At 61.6% G+C, this 21,477-nt stretch overlaps 1 protein-coding gene across 1 annotated transcript in view; it reads left to right on the top strand.

Annotated features, from left to right (window-relative positions):
- SND1 (staphylococcal nuclease and tudor domain containing 1) overlaps positions 1-21,477 on the top strand; it is a 63,724-nt gene that overhangs the window by 27,532 nt on the left and 14,715 nt on the right. Inside the window, 1 exon segment of the mRNA XM_032687718.1 lies at positions 14,713-14,802. Within this exon segment, the coding sequence (XP_032543609.1) occupies positions 14,713-14,802 (90 nt within the window).

The following is a 21,477-nucleotide window of genomic DNA, read 5'->3' as shown; positions in this document are numbered from 1 at the left end:
TTGCCTTGGGGTGACTGAAGGGATGCTGGAGGCGTGGCAGTGGCATCCCCCCGCTGATGGGGTACTGGGCATCGCCTGGCATCGCCCCAGATCCTACCCAGAGACAAGAGATCATCCCGGGGTGTTTGGGGGGACACTGGAGACGTGGCAGGGGCACATGGTGGCATCACCCAGCTGATGGGGTCCCCCTCCAGCTCCCGGGGCCGTGAAGGAACAGGAGCAGCTCCATCCCCACATGGACAGGACGAGGATTCTCCTCATGTCCTGGCCCCACTGCCTCTCTCTTCCTCCTCCTCCTTCTCCTCCTCCTCAGCTCAGAGCTGGTCACAGCCAGGGCTCTGCTTTCCTCCCTCCTCCAGCCAGGAGTGTTCCCAAGGCATCCATCCCTCTCCGCAGAGCAGGGAGCTCGGAGCCTCCCCCAGCCCCCTGCAGAGCTCCGTGTTTGAGCCGTGTGAGCACTCCCCAACCCCCCCAACCACCCCCCAGCCACCCCCCAGTACCCCCCCTTCCCACCCCCCCTCCCCACATTCCCCCCCCTACACCTCTGCCAGCGCTGCTGCTGCCGGGAATCATGAATATTCCCGCTGCCATTAGCACCGGCAGGATTTAGGGATTTAAATGCCAGACGTTTGGAGGCAGCACGGCAGGGGTGGAGTACCACCTTCCAGGGGTGGAGTACCACCTTCCAGGGGTGGAGTACCACCTTCCAGGGATGGAGTACCACCTTCCAGGGATGGAGTACCACCTTACAGGGGCCACCTTACAGGGACAGGGGCCAGGTTACAGGGGTGGTTGGGGGACCAGGTTACAGGGATGGGGGGCCAGGTTACAGGGATGGGCTGCGCATGAGCAGCTTCTGCCTCGGCACCTCCTGAATTCCAGGTGTGAGGGGCAAAGCTATGGGGACCCCTGGAAACAGCTTTCCATGGAGAAGCTGCCCTGGATCTGCAGGCTTGGTGGCAGGGGTCCCTTCCTGGCACAGGGGCCCGCGGGTCACCTGTGGGTGTGCTGGAAGTGACCCTGCCTGTGCCACAGACCCCCTTGAATCAAGGGCCTGCCTGGACCTCAGATCCTTCCTGTGCCATGGACCTGCCTGTGCCCAGATCCTGTGGGACATAGACCCTACCTGTGCCGTGGGTCCTGCCTGTGCCATGGATCCTGTGGGACATGAACCCTGCCTGTGCCATGGATCCTGTGGGACATGAACCCTGCCTGTGCCATGGATCCTGCCTGTGCCATGGATCCTGTGGGACATGGACCCTGCCTGTGCCATGGGTCCTGCCTGCAGGATGGATCCATCCTGACTGTACCACGGACCTGCCGGCACAAAGCTGTTTCCCTGTGTCTGGGAGGGGTCCCCCTGTGAGCAGGACAGGGGGTGGTGGTGACGGTGACAGTGACAGTTTGGGATGTTCCCTCTCCCAGGCCCCTCGGCAGCTCCATCCTTAGAAGCTCTCTCCCTCGCTCCCGGCCCGGCCGTGCTGTCCTAGTTTTCTCCGGCTGTTGTTCTTCTCCGTCACGTGCGGGCTGGGCACGGAGCTCTCCAGTGCAGCTCCAGCTCCCCGGGTGGCTCCGGGCTGGGCTCTGAGCTGCTCCCAAATTCTGCCACTCAAAACTCCCCCCTCGACCCCGTGCAGGGTCCCGGTGCCCCGCGGGGCCGTGCTGGAGGATTCATGGGAATTCAGTCCCCTTGGAGCGGGGACAAAAGGGGCTGTCAGTGACAGCCCTCCTGCGTGACCCCAAAAGCAGGGCAGGGAGGTCCACGGAGTCACATCCCTCAGGGTTTGCAGTTATCCTCTGGAATTCAGGATAACAGGGAGGGGGGAGGTGTGGAGGCTCTTCCCGGAGCCCTGGAATGGCTGCGCTGCCCGAGGCGGGAGTTTGGCAGCTGCTGCCGGCTCCGTGTGAGCACAGCCCGTCCCTGCCCCTGCCCCTGCCCTTGTCCCCGTCCCCGTCCCTGTCCCCGTCCCCTCGGTGACGGTTTGGGGAGGCAGGAGCATCTCCGGTGTCGCAGTGTCCCGCAGCCAGGCCGTGGGTCTGGATCATCCCAGTTCTGGGATTGGTGACCCCGTTTTCACGCTCCTCAGGAACGGATCAGCCAAAACACTGCTGGAGACGAAAATCCACGTGGCCCCTGCTCGGTGCCCGCGGTGCCACATCCCGGCACTCGTCCAGGCACATTCCGGGCTGAGCCTCCGCACCCGCTCCGGCTGCTCTGTCCTGGCATGGCCGGCTGCTCCTGGGCATGGAATGCTGGTACAGAGCCTCGGGAGCTGTGGGGCCAGCGGGGCCGGGGGGATGTGGCTCTGGCTGGGAGCTCTGGGGGCTCCGGGACAGGGGGGCTGCACGGGGTATCCCGGGTGTCCCGTGGGACCGCGTGGATTGGGTCGGGGGTCACCCGAAACCACCATCTCCCAACCAACAGGGGGGGGTCGGGATGCAGTGCCCAGATTCCAGGTGTCCAGTGTGGAGTGTCCAGTGTGGAATGTCTGGGATGCAATGCCCAGATTCCAGTTCCCCAGTGTGGAGTGTCCAGTGTGGAATGTCTGGGATGCAATGCCCAGATTGCAGGTGCCCAGTGTAGAGTGTCCAGTATGGAATGTCTGGGATGCAGTGCCCAGATTCCCAGTGTGGAGTGTCCAGTATGGAATGTCTGGGATGCAATGCCCAGATTCCAGTTCCCCAGTGTGGAGTGCCCAGTGTGGAATGTCTGGGATGCAATGCCCAGATTGCAGGTGCCCACTGTGGAGTGTCCAGTGTGGAGTGTCTGGGATGCAGTGCCCAGATTCCGGGTGCCCAGTATGGAGTGTCCAATGTGGAATCTCTGGGATGCAGTGCCCAGATTGCAGGTGCCCAGTATGGAATGTCTGGGATGCTGTGCCCAGATTCCAGTGTGGAGTGTCCAGTGTGGAATGTCTGGGATGCAATGCCCAGATTCCCAGTGTGGAGTGTCCAGTATGGAATGTCTGGGATGCAGTGCCCAGATTCCAGGTGCCCAGTGTGGAGTGTCCAGTGTGCAGTGCTCCAATTCCGGGTGCCCAGTTTGTGGTGTCCAGAATGAAGTGTCCCAGTACAGGGTTCCCAGTCTGGAGTGCCCAGGGATGCAGTGCCCCAGTTCCAGGTGCCCACCAGTGGGGATCTGTGTTCCAGCATCCAATGGATATTCAGCATAAATCCAACTTGCTTCCATGATTACTGCATTTTTTTGGACAAATCATCCCTGAGGGAGACACACGAGCTGTGGGTGGACTAATTCCAGTGGTGGGAGGAGGAATGCTGTGACAGCAAGGCCGTGTCTCCCATTTATCCATCCCTTCCCGGGAAAACCTTGGCTGCTCTGGGAATGCTCCAGGGGTGCCCCTGGCCATGCTGGGGCTGTCAGCTCCCGGGGGGTCACTGGTGCTGCTGGTGCAGCTCTGGCACAGTGCAGTGCAGCCGGGAGGGGCTGGAGCAGCTTTTCCAGGGATCTCAGCGGTGTGAGACTCATTCCAGCAGCTTTTCCGGAGCTCCCAGGGCTTTGGGGGGAGTCGGGCTCGTTTAGCACAGAATTCCAACGGTGTGGTGGGGTGAAATTAGGGAAGAAAAAACCACAAACGCCGTGTGAGATTCGAGGATGTTTCTGAACGTCTCAGTTTCCTCGTTAGCGGCCCCGGGGAGGGGTGTGAGGGGCTCTGTGCCAGGAGCCGGCGGATGATGAATCCCCGTGGATGGGCAGTGCCGTGCTCGGCTGGTTCCCAGATTAATTCCTGGGAAAGGCCACTGCCTTCCCTGCTTCCTCCTAAAAGATCTCCTGAGAGCTGGGCTGAGGTTGCCACGGGGCTGCCAGCGGGGTTAAACCACCCGTGGGACGCTCCCCCCAGCACCAAAGCCCAAATTAAGGAATTCTCCCATTCTTCCTCAGCCAGGAATATTAGAATGATGGAATCATGGAATGGTTCAGGTGGGAAGGGACCTTAAAGCCCATCCAGTGCCACCCATGCCATGGGCAGGGACACCTTCCACTATCCCAGGTTGCTCCAAGCCCCGTCCAACCTGCCCTTGGACACTTCCAGGGATGGGGCAGCCACAGCTGCTCTGGGCATTCCCTAATATCCCCCTTTAACACCAGCAAAACACAAACTTCACTGGCTTTCACATTGCTTTTCGCCACATCTTGATGGATTTGAGTCGAGCTTTTCCTTGGAAAGGGGGATCCTGTGGTGAAGGAGGTGATTTGTTGTTGCTGATCCCTCCTGGAGGGTCCCACATGTGGAACTGGAGGGAGGAATGTTCTGTCTGCTGGCACCAGGAGAGGGGGGGAGATATCCAAGGGATGACTGTGATTAGCCGAGTGTTTAATTTAATCAAACAAGGGACTAAAGATGTCAGTGGCCGTTGGTCTGAAAGCCTCGCGCGTGATTCCAAATTATCTTAATTCCGAATTATCTTAACTCTGAATTATCTTAATTCCGAATTATCTTAACTCTGAATTACCTTAATTCTGAATTATCTTAATCCCACGTTGGCACAGCCAGTGCCGGGATTGCCTCCTCAATCCCTGGGATGAGCTGGGCTCGGCACCGTCTCCGGGGATACCAGGGATTGGGGGGTTCAGGGAATGAGGTGGCTCTGTGGGAAACCTGGTCTGGTGTCACAGTCATGGAATCATGGAATGAGTTGTGTTGGGCTGGGAGGGACCTCAAAGCCCATCCAGTGCCACCCCTGCCATGGGCAGGGACACCTTCCACCAGCCCAGGTTGCTCCAAGCCCCGTCCAACCTGGCCTTGGACACTTCCAGGGATCCAGGGGCAGCCACAGCTTCTCTGGGCACCCTGTGCCAGGGCCTCCCCACCCTCCCAGACAGGAATCCCTTCCCAATATCCCATCCATCCCTGCCCTCTGGCAGTGGGAAGCCATTCCCTTTTTTCCTATCCCTCCATCCCTTGTCCCCAGTCCCTCTCCAGCTCTCCTGGAGCCCCTTTATGCCCTGGGAGGGGCTCTCAGCTCTCCCTGGAAGGGCTTTGAGGTCTCTTCCCACCCAAACAATTCTGTGATCCGTGATTCTATAATTTATAACTTTATTATTTATAGTCTGCTGATATTTTGTGCTGAAGCAGCGTCTGCGGCTCCGCCGTTATTTCCGTGCCGTCACATCCATCGTTCCCGGCCCTTTCCATTTGTCCTGCGGCGTTTCTGTCCCATCTCCCGGCGGATCAGAGCAGTGGAGGCTTCCTGTGCCCAGGGCTCCCTGCTCCTGCCTCCCTGTCCGGGATGGGGATGGGGATGGGGGTGCAGATGCTGGCACGGGGCCCTTGTGTCCCCTCGCCAGGGTCTCGTGCCCCCACTTTGGGGTCTCCCAGCTGGAATGTTGAAGACTTTGAGCTCCGTCCCTGGGGATGAAAGGGGTTGGCAGGGACAGGAGTCTGGGGCCACTTACAGCACCAGGATATGTGATGGGGCAGCACCAGCAGTGGATCCAGCTCATCCCAGACAGGATCTGGCTCATCCCAAACAGGATCTGGCTCATCCCAGGCAGGATCTGGCTCATCCCAGGCAGGATCTGGCTCATCCCAGACAGGATCTGGCTCATCCCAGGCAGGATCTGGCTCATCCCAGATAGGATCCAGTTCATCCCAGGCAGGATTCAGCTCATCCCAGGCAGGATCCAACTCATCCCAGGCAGGATCTGGCTCATCCCAGACAGAATCTGGCTCATCCCAGGCAGGATCTGGCCCATCTTGAGCAGGATCCAGCCCATCCCAGGCAGGATCCGGCTCATCCCGGGCAGGATCCAGCCCATCCCAGGCAGGATCCAGCTCATCCCAGGCAGGATCTGGCTCATCCTGAGCAGGATCTGGCTCATCCTGAGCAGGATCCAGCTCATCTCAGGCAGGATTCAGCTCATCCCAGATAGGATCCAGCTCATCCCGGGCAGGATCTGGCCCATCCTGAGCAGGATCCAGCCCATCCCAGGCAGGATCTGGTTCATCCCGGGCAGGATCCAGCTCATCCCAGGCAGGATCTGGCCCATCCCAGGCAGGATCTGGCTCATCCTGTGCCGCGGGAAGCGGCTCCCCAGAGGATGCTCGTTCCGAGTGAAGCACATGCTGACAAGACAAACAACTTTATTAATTTAAGCTGCCTAATGGGCTCGGGAGCAGCCACACGCCGAGGACGGAGAGGGCACGGAGCTGCCTCCGCCCGGGCACGGGGGGTTCCCGCTCTGTGAAACCCCGTCCTCGGGGGTGAGGAGCCAATTCCTCATGTGGAGCCTTCCGAGAATCCTGGACCACAACCAAAATGGGCTTTTGTAGCCGTTTTTGAGGAGCTGGAGGCGCTGGGAATGGCGGGGTCAGGGGTGCAGGTGCTCCCCTTGCAATTACAGTTCCAGTGGGTTTGGTCTTGGCTCGGTTTGGATCCCAAACAGGGAGCAGGGATGCTTTCCTGCTGCAGGTGGGAGTCACCTGATGTTCCACACACTGTTTTCCCTGGGATGCTGCAGCACTGGCTGCTGAGCTCCTGGTGGGATGTGCTCCTTCCACGTCGGCACATCCTGCCTGTATCCTCTGGGATGTGCCAAAGCTGGAGGGATGGGGCTGGGGGCCCGCTGCAGCACGTGCTGAGTGGAAAGTGCCAATGCAGCCCTGGAATTCCTGCGGAAAATGCTGTCTCCTGCTTCATCTGCTGCTCCCTCAGGCGAGAGGAGCCTCAAGGTGACCGTACCAGGCACCGCCTTGTCCTGTGCCACGGGGGCTGGGCTGGGATCTGCCCCTGCTGCCACCGGCATCTGTGAGGCTCCTGTACCCCTGGGAGTCCCACTGCTCCGGAGCCAGACCCCTGGTGTCTCCCCCGTGGCAGGGGTGGATTCCTGGAGTGAGGATTTGGGATGAAATCCACCCAATTTCTGCTCCAGGCAAGGGGCTCCCAGCTCCTACAGCTGCTGGTGCATCCGGAGAGGAGGAAAACCTTTCCTTTCCTCCTTTGTGATCCTGTTAATCCAGGATAAGGATCCTTTGGAGATGCCCATGACTCGGTGGGACCCCATTTTTGGGGGATGCCCCCCCCCCCCTTTTGGGGTGCTGCTACTCCTCTGCTCATTCGTCATGGGATGGAGCATCCCGGACACCCTGAGCCTGTTGCAGGGTGTCCCCCATCCTCACAGCTGCAATTCCTGCTGTTCCTCATGGCTGGGAATGTCCCGACCACCCTGAGCCCTGTTGCAGAGTGTCCCCCATCCTCACAGCTCCGGGTCCTGCCGCTCTCCCCCATGGAAAGGGGCTGGCAGCGGGAGCAGGGCCGGCAGCACGTGGCAGAAGGTTTGAATTAGGTCTGTTCTCTCCGTGATTAATCGGTGCCTTCGGGCTCGATGGAGATTGATGGTCACCGGGAGGCGCCGGAGCCGTTCCCGGTGCCCTGGGGAGGAGACGGGAGCGGCAGCGCCGGCAGCAGCACCAATAGCGGGGCTGGGCTGCCTCGGCTCCGATGGGGGAGGCGGGGGATGGACACGGGATGAGACAGGAAAAGACAGCGGCTGGGATGGAACAGCCTTCCCTGCCGGCTGCTCTCGGGGCTGCTCTGGGGAAGGGGATGCAGGGTGAGGAGAGCTCGCTCCGTGCAGAACGTGGTTCCACGGCGAGGACGTTGAGAGTGGTGATGGAGCAGAGGGTGGTGGTGGAGCAGAGGGTGGTGGTGGAGCAGAGGGTGGTCATGGAGCAGAGGGTGGTGATGGAGCAGAGCCTTTGTTGCCATGTGCCGACCACTGGGGCTGGGTTGGAGCCGAAGCCCAGCCAGGCCCGGCCTTGCCGAGCTGGCTCTGTCTGTGCCTGACCTTGCTGAGCTGGCTCTGGCTGTGCCGAGCCCCTGCACTGCCAGGGAGCTGCTGCGGGAAAGGCAGGGGCAGAGCTGTGGCAGAGCAGGAAGGACACGGATCAGCTGCCGCAGGGAGCACTCGGAGCAGCTGCTATGGGCGGGTGTGTTTGGAAGGGAGGAAGGTCAGAAGGGGGGAAGGTCAGAAGTGAGGAAGGTTAGAAGTGAGGAAGGTCAGTCTGGAGTCAGCGCCCCAGGGACGGTCCCCAGTCCCGAGGGAACAGTGTCATTCCTGCAGTGCCAGTGGGTTCTGGGGCTGGGGGCACCTCTGGGTCCCCCTGCCCAGGGGTCGCAGTGCTGGTGCCGTGTAGGGCCAGGGTGAGATTCCATATGCTTGGAAACAATGGAAATTGTGTTAAAATCAGCAACCTCCAATGAAAGGCTCTGGCAGAGCCTGGTTTGATAATGAAAGCCCAGAGAAGCTGTGGCTGCCCCTGGATCCCTGGAAGTGTCCAAGGCCAGGTTGGATGGGGCTTGGAGCAACCTGGGCTGGTGGAAGGTGTCCCTGCCCATGGCAGGGGTGGCACTGGATGGGCTTTGAGGTCCCTCCCAGCCCAACACAACTCATTCCATGATTCCATGACTGTGACACCAGACCAGGTTTCCCACAGAGCCACCTCATTCCCTGAACCCCCCAATCCCTGGTATCCCCAGAGACGGTGCTGAGCCCAGCTCATCCCAGGGATTGAGGAGGCGATCCTGGCACTGGCTGTGCCAACATGGGATTAAGATAATTCAGAATTAAGATAATTCAGGTCCCCATCCAACCCTTGGCACTCCACCATTGTCACTGGCCGTGCTCTCTGCCCCTTGGTGCCACTGAAAACCCTCCAGTGCTGCTGTGGACACCCAGCACTTGTCCCTCGAGTGGCTCAGGGATGTGGGGATGTGGTGTTGAGTGCCAGCTGTGATCACACGGAGGGATTGGGAGCAGGAGAGGCTGGAGAGCAGGAGAGGCTGGAGAGCAGGAGAGGCTGGAGAGCAGGAGAGGCTGCAGAAGCTTTGTGCCCACTTCACGCTTCATTTCCAGAACCAGCCCCTGCTCAGGGCCACTGGAGCTGCCGTGGGTGTCACCGGGAGCCCCTCGCCCTCATCCCGGGGGCACGTCCCCTCAGTCTCAGGGCTGTCACTTCCCCGTAGCTGTCGCTGCTCCTGGTGTCATCCCCGTGCTGCAGCAGCTCCGCTGGCTCCCGGGAGCCCGGGAAGGAGCCGTTGGAGCATCTCCGCCCACTCGAGTGCCGGGACCTGCTCTGAGCTCCCCTGCTCTGAGCTCCCCTGCTCTGAGCTCCCCTGCTCTGAGCTCCCCTGCGCTCCGCGGGCTTTGATGTGGAAAAGCCGGTCCCCGAACGCTGCTGCTGCTGCTGCTCGTGGTGTGCGTGTTCCACCGGCTGCCTGTTCCCTGTCACCGCCTCGCCGGCCCCCGGGATGGATCCCCGGGGTGTGTTTCCCACCCGGCACGTTCCCTGGCGAGCCGAGCGTGGCGGGTTCAGCCGAGGATGAACCGTGGGGTGACACCACCAATGAACCATCTCACGTTCCCTTCTTCGGCTTCACGCTCCTGGGAGCAGGAGCCTGAGACTCCAAGGATTCCTGGGAACCCCTCTTGCTCCGGATGGGATCCTTCCCCCAGCACTTGGCTCTGCCCAGCATGAGCTGGGCAGCCCCTGATTGGGGCAGGTCCCCCGCCCTCGGGACCCTCAGGGGTTGCTGTGTCCCCAAACAGCCTCTGATTGGGGCAGGTTCCCCACTCTGGTGTCCCTCGGGGGTGCTGTGTCCCGAAGCAGCCTCTGATTGGGGCAGGTCCCCTGCCCTGGGGTCCCTCGGGGGCTGCTCTGTCCCCAAACAGCCCCTGATTGGGGCAGGTCCCCCACCCTGGTGTCCCTCGGGGGCTACTGTGTCCCCAAACAGCCCCTGATTGGGGCAGGTCCCCCGCCCTGGTGTCCCTCAGGGGCTGCTGTGTCCCCGGCCCCGGTGCCGGCCCCGCTCCCGGCGCTGGCGGTGGCATCTGGCATCTCCCCCTCTCCTCTCTGCTCATTCCGCCGTGTCACTGGGAGTTGATTAGCTCTGCTAATTGCTTTACAAATAATGAGCTTCCCTAATTGCGCTGGCAGGGAGGAGGGGCTCTCCCCACCTGCCATTCCACGGTGCTGCCAGGCTCTGGGTCCCCTTGGCTCCTATGGGGTCTTCTGATGACTGTTGGCATCTGGGATTCTTGGAAGAACCCCCAAAATCCTGTGCCTGGGGAGCTGGGAGCTCTGGCTCATCCCTGGGAGTCAGGCCGTCCCCCCCTGCTCTGTGAGCCCACGAGTGCTCCAGGACTGGGGGGATGTTCCACCAGCTGCCTGTTCCCTGTCACAGCCTCACCAGCCTCCGGGATGGATCTCCAGGATGGATTTCCCAGCCGGCACATTGCCTGGCAATCCAAGCATGGCAAGTTCAGCCAAGGATGAACCGTGGGATGGCACCACAAATGACCCGTCTCCCCTTCCCTCCTCTGCCTTCACGCTCCTGGGAGCAGGAGCCTGACACCCCGAGGATTCCTGGGAACCCCTCTTGCTTCAGATGGGATCCTTCCCCCAGCACCTGGCTCTACCCCAGCACGAGCTGAATGGGGCAGGTCCCCCCACCCTGGGGTCCCTCAGGGGCTGCTGAATCCCCAAACAACCCCTGATTGGGGCAGGTTTCCCCCCTGGGGTCCCCCAGGAGCTGCTGAATCCCCAAACAGCCCCTGATTGGGGCAGGTCCCCCCCCGGGGTCCTTCAGGGGCTGCTCAGGGAGCCCCTGAATGTGGAGCTCGTTTGCCATCCCCGGTCTCAGAGCGTTTCCAGCTGCTCCAGACGTGCCTGTGTCCATCATCACCCCACGGGAAGGGGCTGGGATGGGAGCAGGACCCCCGGATGGAGCACTGCGTGTTCCATCCCCCATGGGATCCTGCGCAGCGGATCCGAGCTGCTGCTTCCCTGGAAATAGACCTTAATGAGCCCCCCCCGGGGTAAGGATGTTAATTTGACGGGAGAGCCGGAATTCTCTCGCCCTGTCGGGTGTTCAGAGCCATGTGGGGGTTGTTTCAGCAGGAGGGAATTTGGGGGGGCTGCCAGCACCCGCCGCTCACCATCCCCCTTTTGAGATGTTCTGGCCTTCATTTTAACCAAAAAGCTGATTTCCTGCCCAGCCTGTGAGAAAACCACACGTTCCCATCACATTTGGGATTGAAATCCCTGTCTCCGTGCTCGGGGAGGGAGGTGAGCGGGTTCCCCCCTCCTGCAGCAGCTCTCTGAAGATGAAGCTCCGCGCGTTGAGTTTCTCACTAATAGAACAACTTCCTCGCTGCACACCTTTAATTAAATGAGGTCCTTGGTTTTAATTAATTTTTGAATGGCTGATGACTCTCTCCAGGAGCCGGGGAGAGCCACAACCGGCATTTCATTGAATCTTGGAGTCCCAGAATGGGTGGATTGGCTTGGAAGGGACCTTCAGAACCCTCCAGTGCCACCCCGTGCCATGGACAGGGGCACCTCCCACTAGACCAGGTCACTCCAAGCCCTGTCCAACCTGTCCTTGAATATTCCAGGTTTGGGGCAGCCACAGCTTCCAAGGTGGCTCAGAGGGGTGTTGCTTCAGTCGAGCTCTTGCCTTGAAAAATGGTTTCAACCCAGTGAAATCTGTCTCCGTGCCGGTAATTGCCGGTGTTTGCCGGTCGTGGAATTCCGTTAACATCCTGCTGTTCCATTGATTTCCAACGTTTGTTTGCAGAACCTCCACCGTGTGTCCGAGTTCTTGAACGGCTTCCCAGAGCCATCAGCCAGCGCTCCCCCCGCGCTGTGAAATATCGTTTTATGGGCCACCGGAGCGGGATCTAACGGGGCTGACGGGGCGGGGAGAGACGGATCGGGCACTTAAACGTTCCCATTATCCGCTCCTGGCACGGCCCAGGCTTGTGCTGGGAATTCCCCAAGGCTTGGCATTTTGCAGCAGCAGCAGCAGCAGCAGCACGGTGTGAGGGTTCAGCGCTGCCACCCTGGCACATCCGGGACTGGCGTGGCGTGACCGTGGATCCTGGCACGGCACGGGGCTGGCGTTGTGTTGTCTGGGCCGGTGGTCCCTGTTTTTGGGGTGATCTCCTTTTGGTGCAGCTCCATCTGGCTGCAGACCCATAAGAGCCTCCGAGGCAGCTTTGGTGAGGACTCATCCTGCCTCCGCAGCGCTTCCAGGACTGGCGCGATGGGACCGTGGATCCCGGCGTGGCACGGGAATGGCACTGGTGCTGGGGTGCCTGTGCTGGTGGTCCCTATTTTGGGGTGGTCCCATTTTTGGATTGGGCTGCAGACCCATGAGATGCTCCAATGCAGTTTTGGTGAGGGCTCAGCCCCCCCCCCCGTGGCTCCTCCAGGACTTCACCTCTGGCACCGGAGCCCCCGGCACTGCCGGGTGGTGCCGAGGCCACCCAGGGCTTTGCCATCCCCCTTCCCACGCTCTGGCGGGATGGGATTAGGGATTTAACAGCCTGTGCCAGACAGACACTTAAATAAGCCATAAATTTGGAGTTCGTTAGTGAGGATTAATTAGTGTTTGCACAGGGCTTTGCCTCTCAGGGCAGCGCTCGGTGTCGCGGAGCTTTGCCGTGACCTTGGCGAGGGTGGGAGTGTCTCGGCACCCAGATCCTGTCAGATCCCGGCGTGGCCAGTGGAGGGAAGGGCCCAGGAGTCACCCTGAGAGTTCAGGGACCGGGGATGCTCCGGGAACCCGAGGGCAGGAACTGGCAGTCTGGGGAGGGGGGCTGGCAGTCTGGGAAGGGAGGATGACAGTCAGGAAAGAGGGGCTGGCAGTCAGAAAAGAGGGGCTGGCAGTCTGGGAAGGGGGGCTGGCAGTCTGGGAAAGGGGGCTGGTGTTGTGCTGCCCTGGGAAGGGGCAGAGTGGAGGCTGGTGGAGGCCAGGGATGCTGGGGCAGCTCCTCTGTGCTCATCTCTGCCAGCCCAGCTGACCTCCACCGCTCCAGGGGCTGGAGCAGCACCTGGGATGTGCTTTGGGAGCTGGGGGGGGGGCAGGGGGTGCCAAAGTGGGGAGCACCTACGTGCCCAACGTGACAGGGCTGAGCCCATCCCGTGTCTCATCCCCTTGGCTTAATCCTCCATCTCCGCACAGTGATTTTTCCATGGAATGACAGCAGCAGGTTCCGTGGCGCAGCGCTGGGCTGTGGAATGAGGAGTCACTCATCCCGCTGCCCTGGATCTGTATCCCCTGGAACCAGGGTGGCTCCGTGTGACAGCAGCACAGCCCTGGGGGACACCCCGGGGGGATGCCCCTGGTCCAGGGGGAGATGCTGCGGGAGGAGCGGGAAGCCCCCCTGGCAGCCCCGCTGGGACCCCCCGGCACTGCAGGATTTATCACGTGGCTCGGCTCCAACCCTGGCACGGGGCCGGGAATTGTGCTGGCACTGCCTGAGTAACGGAGTCGCCTCCATCCCCGAGCGCCTCGCCGGGGAGCAGCAGTGCCAGTGCCAGTGCCAGTGCCAGTGCCAGTGCCAATGCCGGCCTTCCCGAGCCGCGCCAGAGCTTCCTGCTGGCCACCCACCAGCCCTGCCATCCTCCTGTGCCCAACCGGGGCTTGATCTGACTTGGAGCCAGGAACAAGCTCTGTCCCTGCCGGCACAGCTGGCCCTGCAGCCTGGCTGCCCACCACAGCTCTGCCCAGCCCGGCTCGTTGGGTGCCAGGAGGCTTTTCTGTGCCACGGGTGGTCCCCGGCGAGTGTAAAAGCTCCCACTTCCAGGGGAAATCCCGTCTCTGCCGGTCCCACATCCTGCCAGGATTGGGACCTGCCCGTGAAGGGTTTTCAACCCTTGCACAGTGCAGGAGCCTCCTCTGGGATGGGGTGGGCTCTGGGTGTAGGTCCCTGGGGATCCCCTGGCGGGATCCATCCCGTTCCATCCCTGGCACTGGCAGGGCCGTGGGGATGCGGGCAGAGGAGGGAACGTCTCCAAGGAGCAGCCTGGGAATGAACGGCGTCAAGGACAATAAACTCTATCAAAGCCTCATTCATTAGGGAGGAGCCGAGTGCCGGCGTCTTTATCTACTCACTCCCTCTCCCATCAGACTCCACTCCTCTGTTTCCGGCTGCTTTTGCCTGTTCTCCCTCTTTTCCATGTTTTCCTCCCCAGCTCGGGGGAATCTGTGGGGGGCCATACCCAGGGCACTGTGCCGGCGAGAGGAGCCGTGCCAAGGACTGTCCTTCCCTGGCATGGGCTGGGGAGCTCCCAGGGTTGGGTTGGGTCACCTTGGATCGAATTGGGTCACCTTGGTTCAGGTTGGGTTGGGTTGGTTTGTGTTGGAGTGGATTGTGTTGGATTGAGTTGGGTTGACTTGGTTTGCGTTGTCTTGTGTAGTGTTGGGTTAAGTTGGGTTGAGTTGGGATGGGTTGGGTTGAATTGGTTTGGGTTGGGTCACGTTGGGTCGTGTTGTGTCACTGTGGGTCACATGGGGTTGCGTTGAGCTACGTTGGGTTGAATCCCCACTGTTTCTGTTGGAAAACTCCCCTTTTTTCTCAGCCTTTGCAGGGATTTGATCTCCGTCAGACACCCCTGAGCAGGGGCTGGGGGTTTATCCCCCCTGGCCACCCCCACCCCGAATTCCCCATCATCCCTTCTCCTTATGGAGCTGCCACTTGGAGCAGCCCGACCTGGCACCTCCAGGCTGCTGGCACGTCCTCCTGGGGACATTTGGGTTATCCCAGGATCCCCCTCGGGAGCTTGGGGAGCCCAACCCGGGTGTGGGAGCGGGTGGGCACCTCTGGGAGAGGTGGGGGGAGCGATGCTGATCACAGGGGTGTTCAGGGGGGCTCCTCTGATCTCCCCCCTCTCTGCCCCCCTGCAGGACAAGAACCGGAAGCTGAGGCCCCTCTATGACATTCCCTACATGTTCGAGGCCCGGGAATTCCTGCGCAAGAAGCTCATCGGGAAGAAGGTACGGAGGGAGGGGATGAGGGAGGGGATGAGGGGACAAGAGAGGGGACAAGGGGATAAGAAAGGGGACGAGGCCAGTGGTGACTCCAGGGGTCCTCTCGAGGGTCCAGGACCCGCCAGTGCTGGTGCTGCTGGTTTTGTGGGAATCTGTACGGACAACCCCGAGGCTCTTCACAGGGAATTCCGGGGTGCACCCAAATCTGGAGCACCCTTTGAAGGATTGTGATCCCCCTTTCCCAGGAATGCCTCGTTGCTTCTCCCTTTGTTTCCCCGGCATATTTTTCCGGGCTGGTTTAGCTCAATTCAGGGAATGAGGAATGGATTAGCTACCGGAGCGCACGCTCCGGATGCAATTTTCCAGTGCTCATAAAATGGTCAAATAAAATCAATTCCCTCCGTGGCGAGGCCGTCGCTGCTGCTCGGCGAGGGCTCCTTCGGTGCCTAATTGCATCTTTCCAGCTCGGAGCCCCGCCTGGGCATTCCGGAAAAACACGGGAGGGGGAAAACAGCAGCTTGTGAGACCTTTTCCGTGGGAAATCCGGTGCTTCTCGGGGTTGAAAGCGGGTGGGGGGTGTTGTCGGGATTTGTGGTGGGAGCACTGGAGTCTGGAATGGAATTTCAGGTGGTTCTGGAGGGTCCTGGCACGTTGATGTGCTCCCAGTCTGAGCCACCCCAGCGTTACTGGTGCCAGTTTTCCTCTGTCCACCGTCCCTGTGCTGTGTTGGAACAGGATTTACTGTCCCCAGCTCTGTCACTGGCCCTGTCCCCAAAGTGGCTGCTGGGGGGCCAGTGACCCCCCAAAACAGCAGCACCGAGCCCAGGGGTCCTTCAGCCTCACCTTCTCTCAGCTCCCTGCCAGCACTAATCCTGGGGAAAAATCCCGCTTTTCCCACCCCAATCCTGCCCTGGCAGGGAGCTGCCAATGCCAGAGCACTGGCTGCTGGCAGGGAGATCCAGTGGGTGGGCCTGGGATCCCTGGGAGCGCTGCCTGTGGCACAGCTCCAGCACTTGGGGCCTTTGGAGGGTGACCTGGGGAACCCTGAAACTCTGGGGAGCTCTGGGATTCCAGGGAGCTCTGGGATTCCAGGGAGTCCTGGGATTCCAGGGAGCCCAGCCTGCCCTGGGTCCCTGAGGCTGTTCTGGGAAACCCTGAGATTCCTGGGAGATTTGCCTGCCCTGGGTTCCTGCCCCATTCCAGGGAACCGATGGTTTCCCCTGGGTCTGCAGTAGAAATAATCCCCTGCCGTTGTTTCCCGAAATAATTCCCTCTGGAGGAAGCACCAAGGGGAGGATGAGGATGAAATATCCCTGTTGTGGCTGCAGTGTCCCCTTCTCCTTCTGTTTGTGTCGGGAGAAGAGCTGGGATGTGGGAAACCACCTCTGTGTTCCCTGTCCCTGGGAAGAGATGGAGTGTAACGCATTTTCCCTCTCGCCCTTTCATCCAAGCAGAGGGAAGTTTCCAGGCTGGGATTTTTATGGCGCCCAAAGAGCAGATTTGGGGTTTTTGGCTCTCGTGCTGGAGCCTCTCCTGGCTCCACCACGTCCTTCCCAGTGCTCTGGAATTTGCCCGGTGGCTCAGGATGAACCGGAGGCCGCGGCCCCCCCGCAGCAACCACTGGCATTGGGCTGCTATGGATTTGTGGAATAAATCTGTGGAGCGTGGCGGGAAGGGCCGGATCCTGCCCACATCGATCGCTCTCCGCCGGGCAGCGGCTCCGGATAATTGCTGTGGTGCAGGAGATGGATCAGGGCTCTTCCCTAATTAACTGGGGGATTAATGGTTCGCATGGAGGGAGCCGGCACCGGAGAGCTCCGGGATAAATGGCTCCTGTGCATGGAAGTGATGCTGCCCTGTCCCTGTGAGCTGCTCTGTGTCCCATCCCTGTGTCCTCTCCCTGTGTCCCATCCCTGTGTCCCATCCCTGTATCCCATCCCTGTGTCCCATCCCTGTGTCCCCTCCCTGTGTCCTCTCCCTGTGTCCTCTCCCTGTGTCCCATCCCTGTGCCCCATCCCTGTGTCCCATCCCTGTGCCCCATCCCTGTGTCCCCTCCCTGTGTCCTCTCCGTGTGTCCCATCCCTGTGTCTCATTCCTGTGCCCCATCCCTGTGTCCTCTCCCTGTGTCCTCTCCGTGTGTCCCATCCCTGTGTCCCATCCCTGTGTCTCCTTCCTGTATCCCCTCCCTGTGTCCTGTTCCTGTGTCTCCTTCCTGTGTCCCAACCCTGTGTCCCATCCCTGTGTCCTGTTCCTGTGTCTCATCCCTGTGTCCCATCCCTGTGTCCTCTCCCTGTGTCTCCTACTTGTGTCCTGTTCCTGAGTCTCCTTCCTGTGTCCCATCCCTGTGTCCTCTCCCTGTGTCCCATCCCTGTGTCCTCTCCCTGTGCCCCATTCCTGTGTCTTTACCCCTGTGCCCCATCCCATGCCCCATCCCCATCCCTGTGTCACATCCCCATTTCCCATCCCTCTCCCTTCCCTCTCGGGAAGGCTGTTTCCAACTGGGAATGCCGCTCATCCGCAGTGCCACGAGCCCAGCTCTGGCAGACCTGGAAAGCAGCAGCCGGGGGTTTCCTGGCAGTTTTCCCGTGCATCCACCTGTGTCTGTTCCCCTCCGAGGTGCCAGGATGCTTCCTGGGATGCTTCCAGGAATGCTCCTTTTGGGGTTACCAGTAGCAGCACTCTCAGTGCCAGCCCTGCGAGAGCTCAGACCTGGGAAAAACCAAGGGATGCATTGGACCAGGGAAAACATTCCCGGAGGAGCAGGGAAGACTTTGGCTGATTTTCGGAATGAGGGACAATTTTTCCTGCGTGTTCCTGGAGCTTGGGAGCTCTGGGAGAGCCTGGCATGGCAGGGCCGCTCCAGGGGGGTTTTTGGGAAGATCCCGCTTTCTGGTGTGGCCGGGGATGGGGACAGAGGGGATTCATCCCTGGGGAAGCTGCGCCGTGCCGGGATCCGGGATCCTGTGCCTTGGAATGTGCCGGTGCCGGGGTGGCTTTGCAGGGCTCCGGCTCTGGAGCGTCACGGGAACGGGCTGCGTCATCCGCTGCTTCCACGGGTGGAACTGGGGAGGATTTGGCTGCTGGGGAGGATTTGGCTGCTCGGAGCCCAACTGGGAGAGATGTTTTCCCGCCTGTGCTGCGCTTGGAATCAGCGGCGCGTGCGGCTGCAGCGGAGCAGGGGGGAGCTGCAGTGGGCTGGGCTGGCTCCCTGACAGCAGGGGAGGGGGAAGAGGCAAATGGGATCATTCCCGGTGTAATGATCCGAAATTCAGGGATGTTTCCTCTCCCTGCACCTCTCTCCCTCCTCCCGACGCTTCCCAGCCCGGCACTTCCATGGTTACCCCGCCCCGGCGAGGTCGATCCTGCCCCGGGGCTCAGCTCGGGGGGCTCCGTGGCCCCTCCGGCTGCTCCTGGAGCCGGAGGCAGGAGGGAGTTCGGAGCTCCGGGATGCGCCGGCTCCGCTCCCGGCGATGCTGGAGGCGCGGGGGGCTCCGTGGGGGCTGTGGTGGAGCATCCCCGTGCCACAGCCCGGCCTTTTCCAGGAGGGATGATGGGAGGATGCAGAGCTGCAGGGGGTTAGGGGGGAGCTCGGTGGGGCCGGCTCCTGCTTGCCATTCCCAGGAAACCCCCCTCCCTGCAGCAGGATGTGTGGGGAGCCTGGGATGAGCCTCGAGAGGGAAACTGCTGCTCCAGAGGGAAAACGTGTCTCTGTATCTGCCCCCCCGAGGGTCCTGCTGCCCCCGCTGTGCCTCCTGCATCCTCCCATCCCACCGGGATTCGTGTCACATTCCCAATAAGGTTTTCCCATCGTGTGTCCCCCAGACTCCTGATCCCCACCCGTGTTCCCAGATTGGCCCCCCCCCCAACAGGTCTCTGGGAGCCTCTTCCCGGCCTCAGAGGCAGACATGGGGCACCCACCCTCCCCTAACCCCCCCGACCCCCCCCCGTTCCTGCCACCCGGCACGAGCTGCCAGGGAGGTAAAAATACTCCCTGGAGCGGGTGACGGCGCCGGGCCGGGAGATCCGCGGGCGTTCCGGGTATTTATAGCCCGGCAGGTCTGGGCTGCCACCCACCCCCCATCTGCGCCCACCCGGCCCCCCCCGTACCCACCCCGGGCCCCCCCGTGTCCCCGCGGGAGGGGATGGGCCCTTCCAAGCCCCTGGACAGGTGGGAATACCGAGGGATGTCACTGGCACATCCCAGAGCCCCCCCTGCCCCAGCCCAGGGCACCCAAAGGTGGGGTCGCCCCCCCTGTGCCCCCCGGGCCGGTCTCTCCCGGGGGGAAGAGCCCCCCCCTTCCAGTCCTTCCCTGGAGGGGGGTGCACCCCAACCCCTGTCCCCCATCCAACGGGGTCACATCCACCTCTGCTGTGGGGTGCTGAGGCTGGGGCAGGGATTCAGTCCCCCCAACCCAAACTGGGACTGAACTGGGACAGCACACCACGGGCTGGGGGGCACCAGGGGGCTCTAGGGGTGTCCTCACCTCATTGGGACCAACTGGGACAATGTGGGGACCACGTGCTGGGAACCACCTCCTTGGGAATCTGATGCCGGGGACACCTTGGTGGGGGCCACATCCTGGGGATCCCAGAGACCCCAGTGAGGGGCTGGTGGATCTGGGGCAGCCCCAGTGATTCCAGGGACGCCAGCGAGGGGCTGGCAGATCTGGGGCAGCCCCAGTGATTCCAGGGACCCCAGTGAGGGGCTGGTGGATCTGGGGGAGCCCCAGGATTCCAGGGACCCTAGTGGGGGCTGGCTGGTCCCAGGGAGCCCCAGGATTCCGGGGACTGTGATTCTGGGCTGGCTGGTCCCGGGGAGCCCCAGCATTCCAGGATCCCGAGTGTGGGCCGGGGGTGCCGGGGCCGGGCGGGTGACATTGAGTGCGGTGGCTGCACGGAGGCTGCACAAAGCCAGGGCTCCGTGTCGTGCTGCTGCTCCCGGGGCTGGATGTGCTCCCGGGAGCGGAGCTGGCGGAGTGATTTAATCCACCCTGACTGCAGCTGACCTTGGAAACCCGCCCAGGCACGGCCGGCACCGACAGCGGCTGCACTGGGGGAGCGGGGCCCGGGGGGGTCCCAGGGGTGCATGGGGGACCCACCCCGGCCCCGGCCACCCCCTCCTGCCCTCCCGGCCCCTCCGTGGCCACATCACCCTCAGCACCCGGGAATTCTTTGCTTTATGTCCCCCCGTGCTGGAGCTGTGGGACTGTGGGGTGACGGTGACAGTGATGGTGACGGTGACAATGAAGGTGACAGTGATGGTGACGGTGATGGTGACGGTGACAGTGGCACATCTGGTGTTGGATGGACCCGGCTCTGTGGTTGGGTGGTCCTGGGTGTTGTCTCTGCACCCCCAGCTCCTTTTGCAGCTTTCCAGCCACTTCCCCAAGCCTGGAGTGTTCCATGGGGCTGGTGTGACCCAAGGGTGGGACACGGCACCTCGTGGACTCATGGAATGGTTTGGGTGGGAAGGGATCCTCAAGGTCGTCCACTCCCACCCCCTGCCATGGGCAGGGACACCTTCCACCAGCCCAGGTTGCTCCAAGCCCCGTCCAGCCTGCCCTTGGACACTTCCAGGGATCCAGAGGCAGCCACAGCTTCCCTGGGCCGCCTGTCCCAGTGCTCCACTTGGCCTTGTTGAACCTCATCCCACTGATCTTGTCCCACGGATCCGGCCTGTCCAGATAAGTCTGTGGAGCCTTCCTGCCCCCGGGCACATCCAGCACAAACTGACCCTCGGCAGTGGAATGAACAGGACATGAGACATGACACGGCACATCCCTGCTGTGGGCCGAGGGCTGACCCCAGCCCATCCCCATCCCAAGCCATCCCCATCCCATCCCCATCCATGCCATGCCATGCCATCCCCATCCCCATCCCCATCCCCATCCCCATCCCCATCCCCATCCCCATCCCCATCCCATCCCATCCCCATACCATGCCATCCCATGCCATCCCCATCCCCATCCCAATCCCTCCTTGCTCCTCCCCTCCCGGTGACACTCCAGGATCCCCCCCAAGCCATAGGATCCCCCGTCCCCTCTCCGATCCCTCTGCCCCTCCCGAGCCAGGTGTTTCCCATGCCAGCCGCTCCTGAGCCAGACACCGCGAGAGCCCCGGAGCGGCTGAATTCCCAACCTGCCTCTCGGAGTAATCGGCGTCTCTTTTTCCCCTCCAGTGGTTCTGACACGAGCTTTGCTGCGAGGAATCGCTTTAACCGCTCCCCTTAATTGGCTCTTTCCTGCCGGAGCCCCCTCTCCGCTGCGGAAAAGCCTCGGCTCCGGCGCCCTGCCAGCGCTCCGACCTTTTCTGCATCTTTATGTTCGTTTAATAAGTGATTTTCGGGATGAGCCGAGGCTTTGAAGGGGGTTAGGGACGCTCCTGCCTCGCCTGTCTGGCTCCCTTTGGCTCAAGCTGCCGGAGCGAGCGCCGGCCGTGCGGAACGGGCACGGTGCCGTGCCTGGAAGAAAATCCATAGTGCCCAAATCCAGCCCCGGGGCGGCGGGAGGCAGCACCAGGATGTCCCCAGGGATCGCTGGGTCACCCCTGTGTCACCCCTGTGTCACCTCATGTCCCCAGACCAAGGCAGCCTCAGCCTCCTCCCGCTGACCAGGGAGGATGGAGCTTCCCTGGGGAGGCAGAGCTGTGGGATTGGGTGGGATTGGCATGGAAATGGTGCCG

Source organism: Chiroxiphia lanceolata, chromosome 5 (assembly GCF_009829145.1).
Source record: "Chiroxiphia lanceolata isolate bChiLan1 chromosome 5, bChiLan1.pri, whole genome shotgun sequence".
In the NCBI taxonomy this organism is placed as follows: Eukaryota; Metazoa; Chordata; class Aves; order Passeriformes; family Pipridae; genus Chiroxiphia; species Chiroxiphia lanceolata.
Note: the sequence above shows the minus strand (reverse complement) of the source record. Positions and strands in the feature narration are given on the sequence as shown.